At 37.7% G+C, this 21,210-nt stretch overlaps 1 protein-coding gene across 1 annotated transcript in view; it reads left to right on the forward strand.

Moving 5' to 3' along the window:
* The window catches only part of LOC110021275 (rho GTPase-activating protein 7), a gene marked incomplete in the record, with an annotated part of 99,358 nt that overhangs the window by 11,116 nt on the left and 67,032 nt on the right, over window positions 1-21,210 (forward strand). Inside the window, 8 exon segments of the mRNA XM_020719707.1 lie at window positions 11,924-12,000; window positions 12,567-12,637; window positions 12,721-12,799; window positions 12,947-13,091; window positions 13,215-13,334; window positions 13,875-13,952; window positions 14,081-14,136; window positions 14,260-14,329. Coding sequence (XP_020575366.1) covers window positions 11,924-12,000; window positions 12,567-12,637; window positions 12,721-12,799; window positions 12,947-13,091; window positions 13,215-13,334; window positions 13,875-13,952; window positions 14,081-14,136; window positions 14,260-14,329 — 696 coding nt within the window.

Here is a 21,210-nt window from a genome sequence, read left to right on the forward strand (position 1 = left end):
CCCCAACCCCCCCCATCGCCTGCCGCCCCCTTCCCAACCTCCCTCGGCTGGCCGGTTGCCGGCTAGCTTCCGGCCGCTTCCTCATTGCAGCCGCCGCCGTTTCCCCTTTTCCCCCTTGTTGCAATCAACCTAGACAGCCCTCACTCATCTTCCTCCGGCTGTCTACTTATTGTCCGACCCTGGGGAAACCACTGCCTTGCTGTTTTTTTTTGCTTGCCATCCATTTTTTCCAACCTGTGCCACCCTTTTAGCCTTCACTGACCATCACTACTGCTCAAGATCCACCTTCGTTGAGTGTTTGTCATGTTCGTTTCTATTTTCTATTTCAGTATCTCTGATTGTCACCTTCATGTACTTTTTGGGTAATAATATTTGCTTTCTCTATTGTAATTTGGGTTAACTCCGGTATCAGAAACACATCTCAAATTGTTTTCATTTATCGAAAAGAGTATTCCTAAACAAAAATCCCTTGCTTTGACTAGTTCTGCATTAAGGCATGTACCCTTGCACCGAAAACTTTAATCTTTGATCATGGTACCCACGTAATTTTTTTTCAAATGGCATTAGTAACATGTATAGGTGATGGCAAACAAACTGCATTGCCTCACCGCAGTGCCTTGTGGAATCCAAATATATCATTTTCTAGCTGGTTAATAGATTACTGAATGCATATACATAAAAAACATGTATGTTTATTGCAATAATTACACATAAATTTTGACAAAACATCAATTGATGATTTAATAAGTTTTCTATCTTGCTTTATAGGAACTGTAGTATGCATAATAGTTGTGCAACATGAAGTGCGTGCAACTTGCACATATGAGTATGTGCTAGTAGATGTAAAGGTGGATAATGCATTAACTTTATGCTCATCTTTATTGTCTTCTTACACTGTTACTTGATTTAGGGTTTAGGGTTTATCATGCAATTTGTTTATATCATCTTAAGAGAGTCACTATCGTCTTTTAGAATATCAACTAGAGAATTGAATGATGTCTTTTTCTTTAATGAAATATATTTTGTTTACAAAATGTTAAATTTATGAGTATTAACATGGCAAGTACTAGGTAAGTTTTTAAATGATAATTCATTTATCAAATCATTGATGTTTTGCACTTGCTCTTCAACTTTTGTCATGTGGAAGATGCATGATGCAGTCTTGATACTGGAGTTAGCCCAAATCACAATAGAAATATTATTGTTGAATTCAAGTAGAGTTACAATGACAACTTTTCAAACAGGAAATAAATGATAAAAAACATAAAACAACACAAACACACACCCTTAAAGTGTATCCCAGGGTGGTGGAGGTCAGCTAGGTGGATCAGGATGGTTGACGAGGATGGCGAACACAAAGGAATGCTGTTGGAGGCGAGGCAGAAGTGCAAAAATGCAGCGACAACAACATCAAGGTTATCCTGGGTTATGACAACAAGAAGTGGTGGTGGATAGTGATGACACAATAGGAAGGAGGTGTTCCCTGGCTGTCCTGAGCAGCAGTGGCGCAGTGGGAAGGCTGGGACAGCAGGGAGGAGGTGCAGTTTGGGCTGTAGCAATGCCAGAAGGGAGGGAAAGGTCGCTGGTAGGTGGAGAACTGCAGAAAACAACAACCCAAGGGCTATTGCGGGTGACTGCAGCGACGTACGACGACAGGGAGCGACGTAGGATGTTGCGGAAGAGAAAAATCAGAAGATAATCATCACCTCAGGAGAGGGATACAACAACAACACCATCTAATCCCTCGAATTCAGCCGTCAAAGAAGAAAATGGACGTCGACGACTGTCTTGACAATAATTTAAAGTCTAGAATTAATCAAAAGCTAGCCGTAAGCATGTTAAAACACACATATATAATATCTGATAAATAAATAGGAAGGGGAGGCTTCTCCTTTGTGCGATAACCAGAAAGGAAGGAGAAAGAAGCGATAAACAGGGAAATAGGGAAGCTTTGGCTGTACTTCCCGCCCCTTGGGAGCGGAAGGCGGGCCGGTCTAGCCTCCAGCTAGATCAGAATTCTCCAGGCTGAACCAAATGGCCAGTTCAACCATTCCCCTAAGCTTCGATTGGCTTGTTCTGCTTTTCTCCCGAGCCTCACATTATTCCAAGCCACGTGTCAGTCTCCTAAGGTTGGGGATACTTCGACTTCTTTCATCTAAAATTTCGGTTCCTTGTCTGCAATCCTGCAACACTTGGATACTACTGACTACTGCAACGTCCTCCACTGTGTCTGAGAGCCTTTCCCAACTTACGAGCAACCATCCCCATCGATCCAGTCTTCTGGGAGTTTGCTACTGAACCGAATGGGGAGGCTTACCCTTTAGGCGGCAATCAAAAAGGAAGGAGGAAGAAGCGACAAACATGGAAATAGGGAAGCTTTGGCAGTACTTCCTGCCCATTGGGAGCAGAAGACGAGCCGGTCCAGCCTCCTGCTGGACTTGAATACTCCAGGTTGAACCAATTCGCGGGTTCAACCATTCTCCCAAGCCCCAATTGTCCGGTTCTGCCTTTCCCTTGAGGCTCGTATTCCTCCAAGCACCGTGTCAGTCCCCTTGGGTTGGGAGAGCTTCGACTTCATTCGTCGAAACTTCCGCTTCTACAATCCTAGCAGCACTTGAATCCCACTGAAGACTGCACCGTCCTCTAGGGTACCTGCAAGTCTTTCTCACAAGCAAACATCCCCATCAGTCTGTTTCTCCGGGAGTCTCCTACTAAACTGACCTGAATCTGCATGTCTTGCCTCTGCTGCTTAATACTCCCAAAGTGCTCCCCAGTCATATTAACCAGATCTTAGAAGTGGTGTAACCTGTACCTTCCTACATGGTGGTAGTGCTAACGGTAAGGTATCAACTCTGACATCCTAAAATGCCCTCTATCATGCATGTCCCATGTCTAGAGCCGGTGTCTTAGTCATATCATCCCTTGTCACCAAAAATGGTCCCATAGATGCTGCTCTGCTGGTAAGAGCTCATTTGATCTTGGGCTTCGCCGAAGGAAGTAGGATGATGCGCTTCCTATCTTTGGTGAAGGAATGTGTGCTTTTGAATATGTCGTGCTAAGTTTTGTCAAATTACCACGACCTCCCTAAAAAAGGTGGCAGACATTCATAGGGACCACATCGTACCATACCTGATCCCCCGTAGCCGACTCCTGATCGAAAAGTCCACTAGGCATCTCTGGTTAATGCGGACTTTGTTCTCCTTCTTCAGTCACGTTAGAGAATATGATCGGTAGTACATCTACTTCATGAGACCATTTTTTCTACCATCTACGTAGATGCCCTATTCTTATTGCTCCCTTATTGAAGACGAGACTGCATACTTTTTTGTTCACCGTGCAGTGGGTGAAAAAGATATTGTGGCGAAGCCACTGCAGATCTTTCATATTCTCAACATGTAATATTCATCAAACCACAAGTACGTTTCCATCTGGTGGCAGATGATGCACCTCATTCTGTTCCTCAGTTTTCTTCTCATATCTAACCTCCTCCATGATGCTCTATTTGGCAAAAGACAACTCGGCTCATTGGGAAGCTGAAGGCGATGTGCTCAAATCCGTTGTATTTGAAACATTTTTTGGTTGGGCTACTCTTCTTAGTTTTTTTTTTTTCTCTAGAGATGGCTCTATCATTATCCTAATCAATTTTCTCATCTCCCGAGGCTTGCTTCTACTGGTGTCTCCAATTATGGGTGGTTGCCTGACTGGTGCTAGTTGCCTGCTCTATTTATGCCGCCTCTCCACTTTCAATGCTAATATTTTGACATCTCTAAATGACGAATAGGGTAGCAGCCGAACCACATTGTTAATAGTGGGCTTCATGCCTCCCAGATAATGGCGTATGATTCGCTCGTTTGGCTCAACCAAATCACATCTCATCTGCAACTAATCAAATTGTGTCGTACTTCTGATGCAGGTGTTAGAGTTTCAAAATTATATCCTGACAGTAATGGGGTGGGAGGTATTTTCTTTGCATTGCTTTCTTCATCTTTTATTACTTGGTGATCTTATCACTGCCTTCTCTTTTCCTACGCATCTGTATGTTTTCCCACCACAAGGAGGCGCTCTTTTTCAATTTAATGGCTGCAAGCTTTACCCTTCCATCTTCTGACACTGTTTTGTACTTAAAAATCTCTCAACCAATTGTAGCCTTCAAATAAAATCATCTGGATCCATATATCCATCGAGTGGTAGTATATCCACTTTTATTCCGAAGTGTCCGTGTCCTCCAAATGTTGTCTCCTCTCTAGGCTTACTCTGATGCTAGATTCTGAAACATCGCAGTCTTTCTTCTTCATCACTGAAATTCTCCCAACGGAAGGTGTTGAAATTCTCTTCTCTTCCACTTTTTTGACTTTGCCTGTCACCATCGAGAGTAAGTCTCTCAGGGATACCATCCTCAATTTTTGCTAATCCTTGCTGAAGGCAGCAAATATCTTGCTCTATCTTTTTTCGGGTAGGCTCGAGCATTTCTCCTAGGTGGCATGATTAGGATTTGGGATTTTGTGGAGGTTGAAAGTGTATTTGGTGGTAGCAGAGAAAATATTTTGATTTATGTCTAATGTTAGGAAATCCTAGGATACGACTAGAGTTAAGCTATCTCTGATACCAATTGGCCAATTCCGCCTTTCTCCTCTGTCCCGCATTCCTCAAAGCCCCCATCAACCCTTTCTTGGTCTTCATTTGAGATGCCCACATTAGTGTCTGTGCATGTTGCCTTCATATTTATTTGGACAGATCCAATTGTGACTTAATGCATCACCCTTCTTTGGAGAGAGAATTTTTTCCATCTCTTTAATGTCTTCAGAAATTTCTTTAATCCTCTTGGATACTTGGGTAAATTCTGAAAGATGAGTCTTAATAAGATAAAAATAAGAATATAAAGCAATAACTAATTATCTTGTCTTTGAAGCTACTATATTCTCTCTCTTAACTTTGTTTATATGCAACAAGTGAAGACACAGATTATTAGCCTTTGATGTCGAGCCGACCTTGGGATCTCACTCCTTAAATAGTATGTCAAGAATAGTCTGTCAAGTAATTTGTTACTAGATCTCGGTGTATGTTTTTCCATGTGCACCAGGAGCATTGACATTTTAGTAATTCTTTAAAATATAATAGATATGCTTTCATTGGAGTTCATAAAAAAGTAATTTATAATTATACACGAGCATATTGATATGAGAATTTTTTACTTCATTTGTACCATGCATTAATGGTAATGAGTTAATCCATGCTGATTTGAACCAATCTTTTCCTTAAAGGGCTACTCAATACCAACACTGTTGATCAGTTTGGTAGGCGGGAAATATCAATTCAACATCATGTGCCACATTCTAAAGTTTATAGATCGCAACTAGTGCTTATTAAACTTTTCCAAAAATCAAATTTAATATTTTTAAAAAGTGGGGTTGTTTGATAGATTGCCTTTTTGCAAACATGTATTATAAAACATGTGTGCCGTAAAGATCTACGTAAGGATGTTAAGCAGAAAATCAAGAGCTCTTACATTTTATCACCCTGAGTTTTTTGTTATGGACTTCTAATTCTCAATGCACAATGGATAAGCTAACAAGTGCACATTGCATGAATTTAGTGATGATGAATGATACATTGCTTCACTAAAAAGTGGTTAAAGTTAAAGCACAGGATGTAGATTCACTAAACTACTCTAGTATTTTTTGCACACAATCACCGAAGTACATGTTACGCTGGTGCCTAGCCCAAGGGAAATTTAGTGTTGTCATTTATTATTATTAGTATAAATATGGCTAATATGTTTAGGGTTAGGGGCATGCATGAGATTGTTTATGGAGTCTTAGATCTCCCAAATCAGCATGGATTAAATGGGTTAATTCATGAGATTGTTTATGGATTAAATGGATTAATGGTAATGAGTTAATTCATGCTCATTACCAGCATGCATTAATGGTAATGAGTTAATTCATGCGATCTCCCAAATCCTCTAATTCCAATTCGAATTGTTGTGATTATGTTTGTATTCGTGTTGAATGTTTGATGTTCTTGCAATAAAAGATGTGTCTCAATTTCTATAAAAAATTGTATCAAGTGGTATTAGAGCCTCAACCCGGGAAATAGACGAATCATGCCTTTGATTTAGCTGGAAAGCCGGAGACAATAGAGATTCGACTTGCGACCTAGGGGAAGCAACAATCAGATTGCGGTGTAAGATTACGGGGTACAAGGAAGGCTGACGGGATAGCGACACATAAGAACTGCCTTTGTGACCTAGTCCGACGAGCATAGAGGGATATAGTCGAGATAAGAGCTAGCTTGGAAGGCGGGATCGAGGCCCTACAGTAGCCTGCGTGACCTCATGAAGCAGTCGTGATTCAAACTAGCTAAGAAGCGACGACTGGATTTCAGAGTATTAAGGTTTTACCTCCACGGTAAAAAAAAAAAAAAAAATATTGCGAAGGTAACAAAAAAAGTGGAAGATTTAAAGGAATTGGAGGAGGAGATGAGTCAATTTAAATTCAGAATAGAGAAAAGGTTCTCTACCATAGGATTTTCTCAATAGACGATAAGTTTTCTTGCTTCAAAAACCGAATTGAGGGTTGATTCTAGCGCTTGTAGGAGATGATGAGGAAACTTATCGAGTTGAAATCCAAGATCTCGCCTGTCGTTTAGTTTGAAAACCTTAACCAATGGTTGATCGGAGAATTCTTAGCTAAATTTGAAGGGAAAGATATCAAACGAAAACACGAAGAGGAAATCGACATTAAGAACCTCCTCCCAGAGCTCCTATTGGGGATGGATTAGAGATTTTTTATGGAGGGGATAGGGCCTAAGCATAGAGAAGAGATTATCGAAGGGGTATGTAGGAGCACGAAGAAATGAGAGAAGTAAGGATGAGATATGGGTATATCCAAGGAGGGAGTTTTACCTTCAAGGCATGGGGAACGCTGGGCTCGGGGGAGGACCGGCCGGTCCTCATGGGAAAGGGGGCCGCCGCTCCCTCCCTTTTTTCCTTCCTTTCCTCCTTTCTCCCACTTTCTTCTCCTTCCTCCCCTTTCCTTCCTCTCCTTTTCTTTCTCTCCCCGTCACCTTTCCTTCCAAAGTACGTTCTTATTTTAAATCCTTTGTTGAAACATGAAATTCTAATTTTATTGTCCTTCCTTATTTTGAAACCCTTTCCTAAAATTTTAAATCTCTTTTTATTCTTCTTATTTATTTTAAAAGCCTTTCGTAAAATTTGAAGTTTTTTTTATTCTCCAAACTTATTTTAAAAGTCTTTCAAAAATCTAAAATCCTTTTTATTCTCCTTTCTTATTTTGAAAGCTTTTCCAAAATATGACATCTTTGCTAAAATTGGTCAAGCTTCTTTATAAGTAGAAGGTGACGTACTTAGAGTTAGAAGTTTTGTTTTTTATATCTAAAATTAGGTTTTAGCCTTGGTATTTTCTCCTTCGAGGGCTGTATCCGACGTCAAGGTGGTGCTACGGCTGTCCCTTGTCTGAGGTGGTGATCGTCTTCACGGGTCCGGCTGGTGCTCCGACTGCAGCTTGATTCTGACGAGATATTTATCTATTCTTCCACCCTTCCTGTTGCTGTTCACTCACGTCTCTGCCATAAAACAGGCCATCGCACCTCTTCCCCAAATAATCGACGGTTGCTGTACTCTCTCCAACCTGCTGCCAGCCTTCTTCCAGCAAGGCCACAACTCCCTATACTCCATCCCAACACTCAACCGCCCTTCTTGAACAACCCAATCTTGCTGTCCACCTGCCCAGAACTCCTCCTAGCACTGAGCCAACCCATTTTCAACAGTCTAACTTACTATGCAGGCCTTTCCCATCGTTGCCAGCGCTTCCCCGCTTGCTGTCCATTCTCCGAAAGTGCTGAAGAGCCTTTCCCGCTGCTGCCCCTCCTTCCCAGCTTGCTACCCCACCTTCCAACCTACCTCCCAGTCGCCCAACAAACCTTCTCGCTACCTTAACCTGCTGCCTCCGTCCTCTACTTCACCTTCCAATCCCTACCGCCCCTCCCACATTCGCACTTATAGTTCCAAGCCTCTGAATCCACTGGGTTAACCTTGGTTTTGTCTTTGTGGTTGTTTGTTGTTTATTTCATATTTTGAAGAGAGTTCGTATTCGATTTCAAATTTAATAATAATATTGGTGTTTCTTTTGTGGTTTGGACTTTATCCTCTGATATCAAAAACAACGGAGTAGAAGAAGTTGGGGCAAGAGATGTTAGGGTTAGGAAGTTGAAAATGCCGATCTTCGAGGGGGAAGATGCACATGAGTGTGTGTACCAGGTGAAGCGATATTTTACGGTGAATGAGCTAAATGAAGAGGTGAAGCTCATGACGACAGGGTTATGTTTGGAGGGGAAAGCTTATTATATTTATAGTGGAGGGAGGCTAGATACCCGATTCGCTTGTGAGAGGAATTTAATGATTGCTTGTTGGAACGTTTTCGAGCCATTCAGGAAGAAGACTTGCACGAATAATTCATTTCATTGACTCAAGAATTGACTGTCTTGGAGTATAAGGAGAGATTCGAGCTCTTGTCTGGATGTCTGGGTGGAATTTCTAAAATAATATTGGAGGGAAGCATCATGAAGGGTCTAAGCTCAACATACGTGCAACACTTCGACCGCTAATACTACAAGGCTTGGAAGAAATTAATTATGAAATGATCATACTTGGTTGAAAATCAGCATGTACTGGAACAAACTAATATGAGCAACATAGGTGGAGCGCCTTACTGAAGAAACTACGACCATGATAATATTAAAAGCTTAAATAATTGAAGTTCAGAGAGAGGCTTTTAGGACAAGAATCACGTGTCATGTCTTGGAGCAACTCTCAAGCAGCTTACAAAGCCAGAGATGTAGGAGAAGCAAGCCAAGAGATTATATTTTTGGTTTGATGAGAAATTTGCCACAGGACATCGTTTCAAGGTGAACATTGACAAGTCATTTCTTTCTTCATATGTGGAGGGAATTGGTGGGGTCGTCCGAGATGATATGGGTCGCTACTTAGCGGCGTTAGGAAGAAATGGAAACACTTGGATGGTACTGTGGCGAAGCTTGAGGCGGCACTTTCTATAAAAAGCTTAGTTCAACCTTGGATGTTTGAAGTTCGAGGCCTCATTATTGAAGGAGATAATAAAAACAACATTAATTTCCTTAGATTTAGTATGGATCATCATGGATGGAACTAACATCCACCTTATAGCCCTAACATAGCTTTCTTTTTGGAGTTTCCACCTGTTTAGTTTCATTTTGTCCCTTATTCTTGTAATAAGTCTACTCATTTTTGTGCGTAGTGAGCCTTGAATCGTAGCTTTTTTACTTTTTCATGTCTTGGAGTTTCCACCTGTTTAGTTTCATTTTGTCCCTCATTCTTGTAATAAGGCTACTCATTTTTGTGCGTAGTGAGCCTTGAATCATAGCTTTTTTACTTTCTCATGTGCATGAGTCACATGCTCTTTTTTCTTTTTTAGTGTTTGATAGAGTCCGTACTTGTAATGCTCAAGGGGCGTAATTTTGCTTGCCCTCTTGGCCCACATACAAACCTTTCAAGGACATCATTTAAAGGATCAAACATTATATATTTTCATAGTGTGTGATAAGGAGGTGGATGGTGAATAAACAGAGACGACTTTGGTGGTGGAAAACCCCACCTTGAGGATAATGTGTCTTTTGGAAGGGGAGTATTGTTACGACGTTGCATAGTTTAAGGGCAATTTTGTCTTTTGTGCATCTAAGGGCAATTTTGTCTTTTGTCTTGTGTTAGGGGGATGCATGAAATTGTGTTTGGAGTCTTAGGTTTAAGGAAAAAATTTGCGTACATAAGACGTACGCAGAGCTGCGTACGTATGTAACCTGCAAACAGGTTATAGGGAGGATTTTAGAAGGTTATAACCGCGTTATACCCCTGTAACCTGTTTGCAGGTTACAGACGTACGCAGCTCTGCGTACGTCTTATGTACGCAAATTTTTTCCTAGGTTTAGGGTTTAGGAGATGTCGAATTGTAGGTGTTTATCTTTGTATTCGTGTTGAATGTTTGATGTTTCTACAATAAAATATGTTTGCCCTAATTTATGTGGAAAATCGTTCCAAATCGTGTCAATATACTTGAATGCAAAATATAATAAAGTAAATACATGTAAGAGGTAGTGACCATGCAAGTTATGATTTTTATATGGTTTGAAACCAACTGCCTAAATCTCATCTCCCTTGGAAATTCATCCTATGTCCTTTGCCAATATTAGCAGAAAACCTAGTATGATCCTTACTTTCCTACACTCAGCAAGTAGAACTGTTCTTTTTTATTCTTAAGGCTATGATAATCCATTCCTTGTTTTTAGTAGGGGCGTCATTCCAAATCCTTCCTAGATTTTGTTGAGTACAAGGCTTTAGTGCAACATAAAAGGAAACACTAAATCCTCTAAAAGATTGCTGGAAAATTACAACTTAAAAAACTTGGATTAAGAGGAGATGAGATTTGACAAATGGATCAACAAAAGCTCAAGCATGAACACATAAATCATTCCTATGGATATAATAATAAAGCACCTTTTGCTATCTGAAATTGGACCTCTTGTATCGGAAAGGGTGGAGGAAGTGGACAAAAGTCCCCATTACTTGGCTTCCCAGAAGGCGTAAATACCCAACTTCTTGTTAACGCAACTACTCATTGCTGTGCGGGTCATTGGTCGCATGTGGCTTGGCACATGGGCATGCATTGCTTTGGATATGGACATGCATCACCTAATTGCAATCTGGTGTTTTGCCCACAAGCAATTCATGGGTACATGTCAGAGCATGCTTAAACATGCATGCTATGAAACCTAGGGAAGATGGGCTGATTGTTATAATTAAATAAGTATAAATGTTAATTGATGTAGAGTATGCATACCTATATTTAAAATGGTTTAAATTGCCTTAGTTTGTGTTCATAATTTCTTATAGCAAATGACATTTTTTAAGCCTACCCTAGCAATGCAGTGATTCGTAGGCCTCTAAACTTTTAGCACTTATGCTTGAAATCTTGTACTTTGGCAATCTTGATTGAATCATACTTTTGAGTTTGTCTCCGAGGAATAACAACTTCAATCAAGTTTGTATAGTAAAACCTTCAAATTTTCCCTAATCATTAGATGAAATCAATGAAATTTTGCTATTATCAATTCATTATCTAGCATATTAAATCACAAATTAATCCTAAGAAAAGCGCTATTTATCAAAACTTCTCTAAGCTCAAGATGGAAGCATATATAAAAAAAAACGGTTTATCAGTACTTACTAAACCCTGCTTTATGTGCAAACCGATCTCCTGCCAAAATTTCAATGCAAACTCCAACCAAGGAGGCATAGCTTGACCCATTCACCTAAAAATGCCATTCAGAAGTTGGGAACAGAAGAACGAAAAATCCATAAATCCTTACTGCAACATTACTCTAGAATTTAAATGCTTAGTCTAGGATTGGACTCCATGCCGACATGTTACTATTTTAAACTGGTCTCGTAGGTTTAATACTGCTTTGGTCCCTCTTTCTGCCAACTTGAATTAATTCTGTCTTGTTTTATAGCCGAGCAGTCACACAACCCCAGGTAAAATATCATAAATTTGTCCCTTTTCCTTAACCACATGCCTTCAATGAGTTCTGTTTACAGTTTCTTGCTTGTTGTTTGCTATAGCACAAGTTCTGTTATAAAAACTAAAAAAAATAAATAAGTTCACTTTACAGTTTTATGTCCTCTTGTTTTATATAGCACAGCACAGCTAAGCAGTGAACTTAGAACAGTTCGCACCCCTATTTTCTTGTTCTATTATACCCTTAGTTCCAACTAGAAAGTTTATTCTTTGCGTACTGAAGTGAGCCATTTACTATGGTTAATGCCTTTTTTTGGTAGTACTAGTCTTAGACCATCATTGTTTACCATATGCAGGAATTGGTTGGAAATCTTGGAAGAAGCGATGGTTTATCCTTACACGAAGTTCTCTAGTTTTCTTCAAAAGTGACCCTGTCAGTATTCTTCTAGCCATATCTCTGTTTATTTGATTTCATCTGCTAAGTTCCATGCCTGGTGTTTTGTTTCATTATCATGTATTGTAGTAGCCTCTGTTTAGCTTCATTCTGATGTGATACCCAATGCAATGTTGGCCATTAAAATTGCTGCAGGAACACTTGCAAGGAAATAGAATTAATGATCATTGTATATGTGGTGACAGTGTTTCTTGTAGCATGTTTAAGAGCTGTTCTCATTGATACGTATGACTTGGTTGTCCCACTTCAATAGCTTAGAAGTTGTTATTTTTATTCTTATTTTTTGCTGTAGCACTTCATATATTTGGTCATAAATTCAAAAGTAGCTCAGCTATGAATTCTTTAATAACATACAAGGAAGCATATAGCTTGTTCTAAGCAAGTATTTTACAAAAGCTTGGGAAATAAATCTTGCATAAACCTTTTAAATATTTCGTGTTTGAGTTCTTAATACTTAAATGATGATGTCAAAGAAGAGAGAAAGTTCTTGTTCAGTTCAAGCCATTTAGCAGATGTACTTATTATTGCTTTTTGGTTCCTTGCAGAGTGCTTTGCCTCAGAGGGTAGGTGAGGTTAATATCACCCTTGGCGGTATAGACCTAAATAATTCTGGAAGGTATGCACATTATGCTTATGCTTGGCATTATCACTTGTAAGAAAAAAGAAGTTATGAAATACCTGCTGAATGCCTATTTGCAGTGTGGTTGTGAGGGAAGACAAGAAATTGTTGACTGTCTTATTTCCTGATGGTCGTGATGGAAGAGCATTTACCCTTAAGGTGTTTGATATGCTGATCGCTACATTTATGTTTTATATAGATACTCATTGAATATCATTCTTTGTTGTACTTTTAGCATTTTAGATCAGCTCATTATTTTGTTTTAGAACCAGCAATATATCGTAATATGTTTTATTGTGGCACTAGGCAGAGACAATGGAGGATTTATTTGACTGGAAAACTGCTTTAGAACAAGCTCTGGCACAAGCTCCAAATGCCGCCCTTGTTATGGGGAACAATGGAATATTTCGTAATGATAATACTGATGCGTTTGAAGGATCCATTCAACATTGTATGTGTTAATTCAACTTTAATATCTTGCTATTGTCAGTTTATATGTTAACTTATTTTTATTTGCTACTGTTCCAACAGATTTCTACATCAATATCTTCTTCTCTACTTTTTATTTGAACAGGGAGAGATAAGCGGCCAATAAAATCATTGGTTGTTGGGAGACCTATTTTACTTGCACTAGAAGACATAGACGGGGGACCTTCCTTTCTAGAAAAAGCTCTACAATTTTTAGAGAATCACGGTAACTTATAATTGCAAAATATGCTATTGAGTGCATTAGTATCATGCCTATTTTTAGTTAGTCATTGTTTTTGAGTGATGCAATAATTGATCAGCTGGTAGATTTTGCACAATTTGTGTAATAAGTTATCTAATAAGAACAACAAGCGAGAAACATATAGAGCGGGGCAGTTTTATCTATTATGTGTAAGAAGTCATTTTGTGATTTTCTAACATCCAGGCACAGTGGTTTCCTCATGCACTTACTAAACATTTGATATCATGACGCGTCCCTGTTTTTAATATTTTAACTCTCCCTGATCGATCATCTTTTTCGCTCATGTTGCTTTGTTCACCTTGTGCAGTATTTTTATTTTTGATTCGACTTTTAATGATTGCTAAAAGAATGCATTGGATTATTTGTAACTATCCACTCAAATCATGTTTTAACTTTATATTGATCTCTTCTTCTATTTTTCTTCCTTTTTCCCTATTGCCATCACTACTTGATTTGATCTTGTTATTTCGTAGCTAAGTAGTCAACTTTGTACATAATCTGTAGGAACCAAAGTAGAAGGGATTTTGCGGCAGTCTGCTGATGTTGAGGAGGTTGAGTGTAGAGTTCAAGAATATGAGCAGGGTCAGTTGAACATTTTTGACTTCTCTCACTATATATTTAACTAAAGATAATATGAGTTTATTGGCTCAATTGCTATTACATGTTATTCACAACATGCTTTTTTGATCTGATGGTTGTTTTCCTATCAGGGAGGACAGAGTTTACTGCAGATGAAGATGCACATGTCATTGGTGATTGTGTTAAAGTATAACTTCTACATTTTGTCACTTAGCTCTAATTAGAATAAGAATAAATTAAATTTGCTAGTCATAACTCATTTTTAACCACTTTTTTTTAGTACTGAACATTTTGGAATGTTGCTCTGCAGCATGTTCTTCGGGAGCTACCCTCATCTCCGGTTCCTGCATCCTGCTGTAATGCACTGCTGGAAGCATATAGTAAAGTTTCTTTTGAACTTGTTTTCTTATTCTCTATGAATGAAAATATTCATACTTGATGCTCTAATATTTTTAAAATAGAGAAGTTATGCTAAAGAATGTTGGTATAGATGATGAAATTATTTCCATATTTAAAGGTCGCTGGTTAAAATGAGAAAATGCCTCGTGTGTACTATCTAAGAAGAGCATATCATTGAGACTTAAAAAATAAAATTTATAAAGTTATGATCAAGCCAATTGTCGTGTATCAGTTGTAGTGCTGGGAAATAAAGAACTGATTGAGATATATGTCAGTTATAAATGAAAATGCTTGATATGTAAGTTAGGTAGCAATGAATCCTAAGCTGTTTGTGTGGAAACATTAGAAATGATAGATTGAAAACGATTTTATTTGAGGGATGTTTGGAGCAATATAAAATAGTGAAAAAAAATATTAGGTTGTGTGACCATATATAATGAAAATTAGGTGATACATCAATTCGTCCCGTAGATAAAATTAAGGTGAGAAATTTGGGGAAAAAAAAGGTAGTCCCAAGGTAATTTGGGAATCTGCGCAATCAAAATGTTTGCAAAAAAAGGTTCAACACTTCATGCGACACTTAATAGAGGTGAATGGGTAATGAGATTTCATAAGGCCAACCCCAATAGTAGACACAAATAATGATGAGATGCTCTAATATTTTTGCTTAATTTCAACCATAAGTTTAAATTGCGATTCAAGATATTTTAAATCCAACCCCTTTCCAATAAATTACTTTTTTTTTTGTTTGCTAAGTTGACCTTGGAATAATTCAAACGATGAAAATTGAATATATCTGTGCATGCGAGTTGTAGCATTGATATAGCCTAAGCAGCCTTTTTTCTGAAGTAGCTTGTTTAGTTTTCATTATATCCGAAGGAGAAGTATTGACCACCTTTCGTTTACATGCTTGACTCCTGTTAGCTCTAGCATAAGAAGATTGCAATTATTCATAGATATTTTTTGGTCAGCAATATGTGTGAAGTTTTAGCTTACATATGCAATTTGGAGCTATTTCTGGTTCCCAAGCCCTATTTGACAAAAGTGAAGGGTTGCATTAGGTAGTCAACAACAAGCTTAAATTTTTTGTCAAAAAAATCACGACATGAATTTTTTAAATCATTATGTAAATGCTATTAGGTAGTCAACAACAAGCTTAAATTTTTTGTCACAAAAATCACTACATGAATTTTTTAAATCATTTTGTAAATGCTAGGACGTCCCTTAGGAGCAATGCGCTGTATGAACTGAATACAATGAAAAATGTGTAAAGGCCGCTACACTCGCACCTGTGTGTGTGAGCTTCAAAAATTCCCACACCTCTAGATTCTCTGCTTATTTTTGATTTGTTTTGTTGAGAGAGCTTTGGATGGTCAAATTTTCAGAAGGCGGATTGAATTGTAGATAAGACATTACCCAGAGATTTTACTCTCATTTTGCAAGGGCTTTTTTTTCTAGAATTTGAGGTTTCTTATAGGCGCTAGACTCTATGGTTAATTACCTCTCTAGATAATGGAAAATACCTTTTATTAAGGCTAGTCATTAAAAATTGAATATTCATATACAAAAGCAACATGCATATAATATTTTAAATTGTAAAATCTATCACTTAAAGCTTAAAGCGGATGGTGGGGGAAATAGTGATGAAACTTGTTCAAGATCCCATGATTCAACCCGGGTCTTTGTGGCGCTTGTTCTACTTGGTCAGGAGATAGTCGACCTAGCTTGATTGAAAAATCCTTATCAACAACCATGTGTTGCGTCGTCGAAAGGGATTTTTTGTAGATATGGGTGGATGTTTGTCTAACGAAACAAATTTACGACTTTAGCTATCAAAAAGGTCATGTGTTGCGTCGTCGAAAGGGATTTTTTGTAGATCTGGGTGGATGTTTGTCTAACGAAACAAATTTACGCCGACTTTAGCTATCAAAAAGGCTTTGTGCCAGTCAATTATACCCTTATTACTCACAACTCAAAGGGTAGAAAGTCATTGGGGAGTATACGGGCTGCGATCGTGACCGTAATATAATGGTGCCATTTGTCGGCAATCACCCAATCAGAGGGTTTTGGTCATAACCACTGTTTATGTTGCTATTTTGTGGTAGAATCTCGTGCACAGTGGACTCATGCCACATCCTTACTGACATGCATTGCTTTGATTGTGAATATAAACATACACTTAATATGAAATTAACTCTTTGTGAGCTGAAATAAATCAGAAATTCGTCACTCTCGACAACTTGTTGCGGAGGGTGGATGAAATTTACTTTAATTCTTTAGTGATATTTTTTAACTTGGACGTTTTGATTGATTATTATGAAAATATTGATGTAAAAAGTTAACTCTTTCGGTTGAATCTTCGATCAACCCAATCATCATTAAGGAGTTAAGCACTTTAGAATTTTATATTTGAAGGAGACATTTAATTTTGCTAGTTTAGATTTTTAGGGATGAGTCCTGTCGACTCTTGTCCTTATAAGCAGGATTGGACTAGGTGATTCGAACTTGAAATTCTTATTTTAAGATATCAATATTTATTTCAAAAATTCTTGACTCGTCAACTCCAATCATTGTGAGGAGGAAGATTAAACTAGGTGACTCAGATTTGTAAATTCTTATTTTAGTATTTGAACGTTTATTTTGAAATTACTAAAGTTATTAACTGAAGTCCTTGTTAGGATGAGAATCTAGTTGGGTGAAACTTACGATCCAATTTTATAGATAATACAACTCGTTTAACCTGCGCAGCATTCTCAAACCTTGTATTTGAATATTCAAAATGTTGTTTGGAGCACTTGCGGGTTTTCAAATTCACATATTTGAATATTTTAAAGAGTTTTATAAGCTTTAATACTTGCATTAATTTTAAGCCATGAATTTAGTATTGACTTTGTATTGAGGTGCATGCAAGATTTTGAAAATTTGTGTAGATGATTTGCTTATATGCACACCTTAAAACATACATAGTTCAAGAGTATCTCAAGTGATACTCATTTAAATCTTAAGAGTGGGCTCACATTTCAAAATATTGCATTTGAATTAAGGGATAGCCACATAATTTTTATAAATTTTGAAATCATTTGGAGTTTAAAGTTTTTGCAAAAGTATTATGATTTTTGGCTTTAGAAAGGAACCTTCTGCTTGCTAGCAGGTGTATTGCGTATCTGGTAGCGGAATTTCAATGTTTCAAAAGATATCATATTTGAATTATTTTTCATCACCAGGAGCTTGAGTCTGAAAACCGAATTTTAAATGAATTTTCAAACTGTAGGAGCCTAAATTTTAAACATTTTCAGATTTATGAGCTTAAATTTTAAAATCCAAATTTTAATATTTTTAAGCCTTAGGGTTCTATGTTTTAAAAACTTAGAAATATTGAAAGCCCAGGTCCCTATTATTTTAAACCCTAAGAGCTTAAATTTTAAAAGCTCGAGTTTTCAATTCATTTTAAATTTCAAATGAGTTACATTTTATTTTATTAAAAATTTCAAATATTTTAAATTTATTAGAAGTCCAAATCAGTGAAATTACGACTGCCTCCTGGCGCCCGCCCGCCCCCGGCGGGGGGGGGGGGGGGGGGGGGCACGTGAGAAACCCAACCTTTCCATGTGTCTCAAAAGACTCGCTGTTTACTGTCATGAGACTGCATATTTTTAAGCCTTAGGGTTCTATGTTTTAAAAACCTAGAAATATTGAAAGACTCAAAAGACTCGTTGTTTACTGTCATGAGACTGCGGTTGGGGAGCGAAACATAACATTTAATCCGCGATCTCAAAAGATCGGCCTTCAATATACATGTAAAAAATGTCAAATCGCAAGCAGATAGTTTCTCGAGCGGCATTTTACTTTCTCGAATTGGACTTAATTCCCACAGACGGGTCGTGTTTCCCAAGGAAGGGTATTCTAAAATCCCAATTTTGAAAAGAGTTCTCCAAACAAGTTCGCTATTCCTTGAACGATACTTATTTTTCTCAGACGGGTACTCAAGCTCTTCTCGAATGGAGATTTTCGAGAATAACCCTATTGCCCCAAAGTTATTCATTTTCGAGCTCCGACGATATTGAAGATGATGATTGATGACTACGACGATGAGAACAATATAACAAAAGTAAAACAGATTAGGTAGGTGAAGTGGGCTGAAATCAGGTTAGATGAGGCTCGAATAAGGAGGGATGACTCGGGTTTAGTGCTTGGACTCGAATAGAAAGGCAAAGGGGGCCCGGGCGCGACGTAGTGGTAGAGCCTTCCTTCTTATGACTTGCAAGAGAGACGAAGTTGGTTAGGGCAGAGCAGAGGATCCATTGCGGCAGAGAGGATCACAGGCAATTCTTGTGTGCAGGAAAAAGGCAAAGTGTTTGTGGGGTGGTGCTTTATTTAAAAGAAAGACAAGGATATGAGGATCAGGTGAAGAACAAGGAAACAGGGAAATTCGTTGGTCTATGACATTGTTGCCCTTCCCGCTTTCTTTAGCCACGATTGTGCCACTCGGTCGTGAGAGAGGTGTAGCAGAAGAGGGTATTCATATGGTGAGATCCCACTGTGCGCTAGAAGCAGAAGAGTATATCAGTGCAGGGAAAATCCAACGGCTTTGGTTAGGTCTCGAGCATAGGTGAAGCAGTCGGCTCAGAGGGCTTTGGTATAGGGAAACGTTGAATGGAGGAGGCAGAATGCGACATAATATTGACAGAGCCAAGAGCGGCTTTGTGCAGTTGTATGCGGCAAAGGAAGGCATGGGAGGCACAAGCAAGAGTTTTGAAGTTCTCAATGCTGTGATTTTTTCGCCGACAAGCCCTAATCGTGCTTATATTATGAGTGTTGAGATTATGAGAGGGATTTTTGGAAGTTTTGGAAGTCCTCTCTTGCAAGTATCGCGCCGTTACTATTCCGCTAGTTGTAATCGCAGTCACGACAGGGAGGCTCATTCGACAATCTGCCTCAGGTTGGGGGAGATGAGGAAGATGGGATTCAAATCGATGGGAGATTCACTGGTTTTTACACTGCGATCCCATCGTTGTTGGAAAGCCAAAGAAGAGGAAGAGGATTAGGGAGGTTTCCTTAAAAGTTTTTTTTTTTTTCCGTGCCCTTTGTAATGCAGTTACAAAGAGGTTTTAATAAAATCCTGAACAAAGAGAGTGCGGGGGTAGTTATTTGACGAGATTGAGACCTGTAAATTTCAACTTAATATTCATTGAGTTTAATTATATTTAATTAACAAAATTTATAATTTTTAATTAATTTTCTGATATCAATAGGGTGTAGTGTTAAATAAACAAGAGTTCTCACATTATGGTTGTCTCTAATATCAGGAGGGAATTTCAGAATATAAGCACTCTCACAAGTAAATTAATGAAATTAATAGATATTATGGTTCATAGGAAGATAAAAATCTTATGCATTGAGGAAACTAAATGAGTTAGAAAAGACTAAGGAGATTAGTACTTTAGGTTTTAAACTTTGGTATTCAGGTAGGACTCACAATAGAAATTATGCGTGTAATTGTAGATAAGTGTTGCAAAGGTAATTCAGATAAAAATCTTATGCATTGAGGAAACTAAATGAGTTAGAAAAGACTATGGAGATTAGTACTTTAGGTTTTAAACTTTGGTATTCAGGTAGGACTCACAATAGAAATTATGTGTGTAATTGTAGATAAGTGTTGCAAAGGTAATTCTGCAATTTAATTGTCGATAGAATTATAATTCTAAAGATTATTGTTGATAATGAGATTTTTAAACGTGCTTTTGCTCCTCAAGTAGGTTTTGATACATGTTAAAATAAAATTTAGAATGACCTAAAAGAATTCATACAAATGATACTGTAGGTTTTTGGAATAAAACAGGATAATATTATTGACATGAAAAAAGTTATAAATACATGATATAAGGGGTATAAAGAAAGAAAGATATAAAACCCAAATCGTGCTCAACTTGAATTTGAAAGACAAACTCTAACACCCATAAGATGGAAAGGAAAGACAAACTCGGAAATACATAGAAAAGAAAATAACAGGAAAGGAAACAAAATAAATAGAAATAACTTTTAACACCATCTAATTAAAACATAAATGCCAATCGTGCTCAACTTGAATTTGAATTTGTCAAACATTAGTCGAGGAAGATTCTTTATTAGAACATCTGCTGGTTGACTGGTGGATGTGACAAATAGGATAATAATCTTCCCGAAATCCAACTTCTCGTTAATAAAGTGACAATCAACCTCAACATTTTAAGAGCAATGTTGAAGGTGGCTTTATTATCACAAAACAGCTCAGAGAAACAGAAACTAGCATACCTAACTCGCTGAGCATGATGTACAACTAGAGGGCTTCACATACTTCTAACGACATAGATAAAAGCTCGGCTTCAACACTACTCCAGACAACTGATTCTGATTCTCTTTATATATGTTAATGCGATGCATGCAATTATATTCTTAATTTTCTTAACTATAATTCTTTCTTTCTAACAAAGCTAAAAACTTGATCCAAAGCAAAAGCTAGATAAATTCTTAACATCTAAGCAAATAAGAATACAATTATAATATTTAAATATGGGATACTATGCAAGTATACGTATCGTTATCAAGTAATATAAGACTTTTTAATTAAGTTCTGAATATCGTGCTCACAGGAAAAACTACCATATGCACTTTACAAAACAAAAGAAATTAGATAACAAAATTCTACTTAGCAAAACATTCTTGCTTAAACTCTATATGTTATAATAATAATGAAAGTTCAAATTTTTTTGTAATTTTTTATAATTAAAAATAAAGTAAGCAACTAACTAATTTAACTTGACATTTGCAAGATGAATACAATATAAATAAAATATTTTTTTCCTTATCATGAATCAGTAATAAG

This window comes from Phalaenopsis equestris, unplaced genomic scaffold (assembly GCF_001263595.1).
Source record: "Phalaenopsis equestris unplaced genomic scaffold, ASM126359v1 Scaffold000128, whole genome shotgun sequence".
NCBI classification, from domain to species: domain Eukaryota; kingdom Viridiplantae; phylum Streptophyta; class Magnoliopsida; order Asparagales; family Orchidaceae; genus Phalaenopsis; species Phalaenopsis equestris.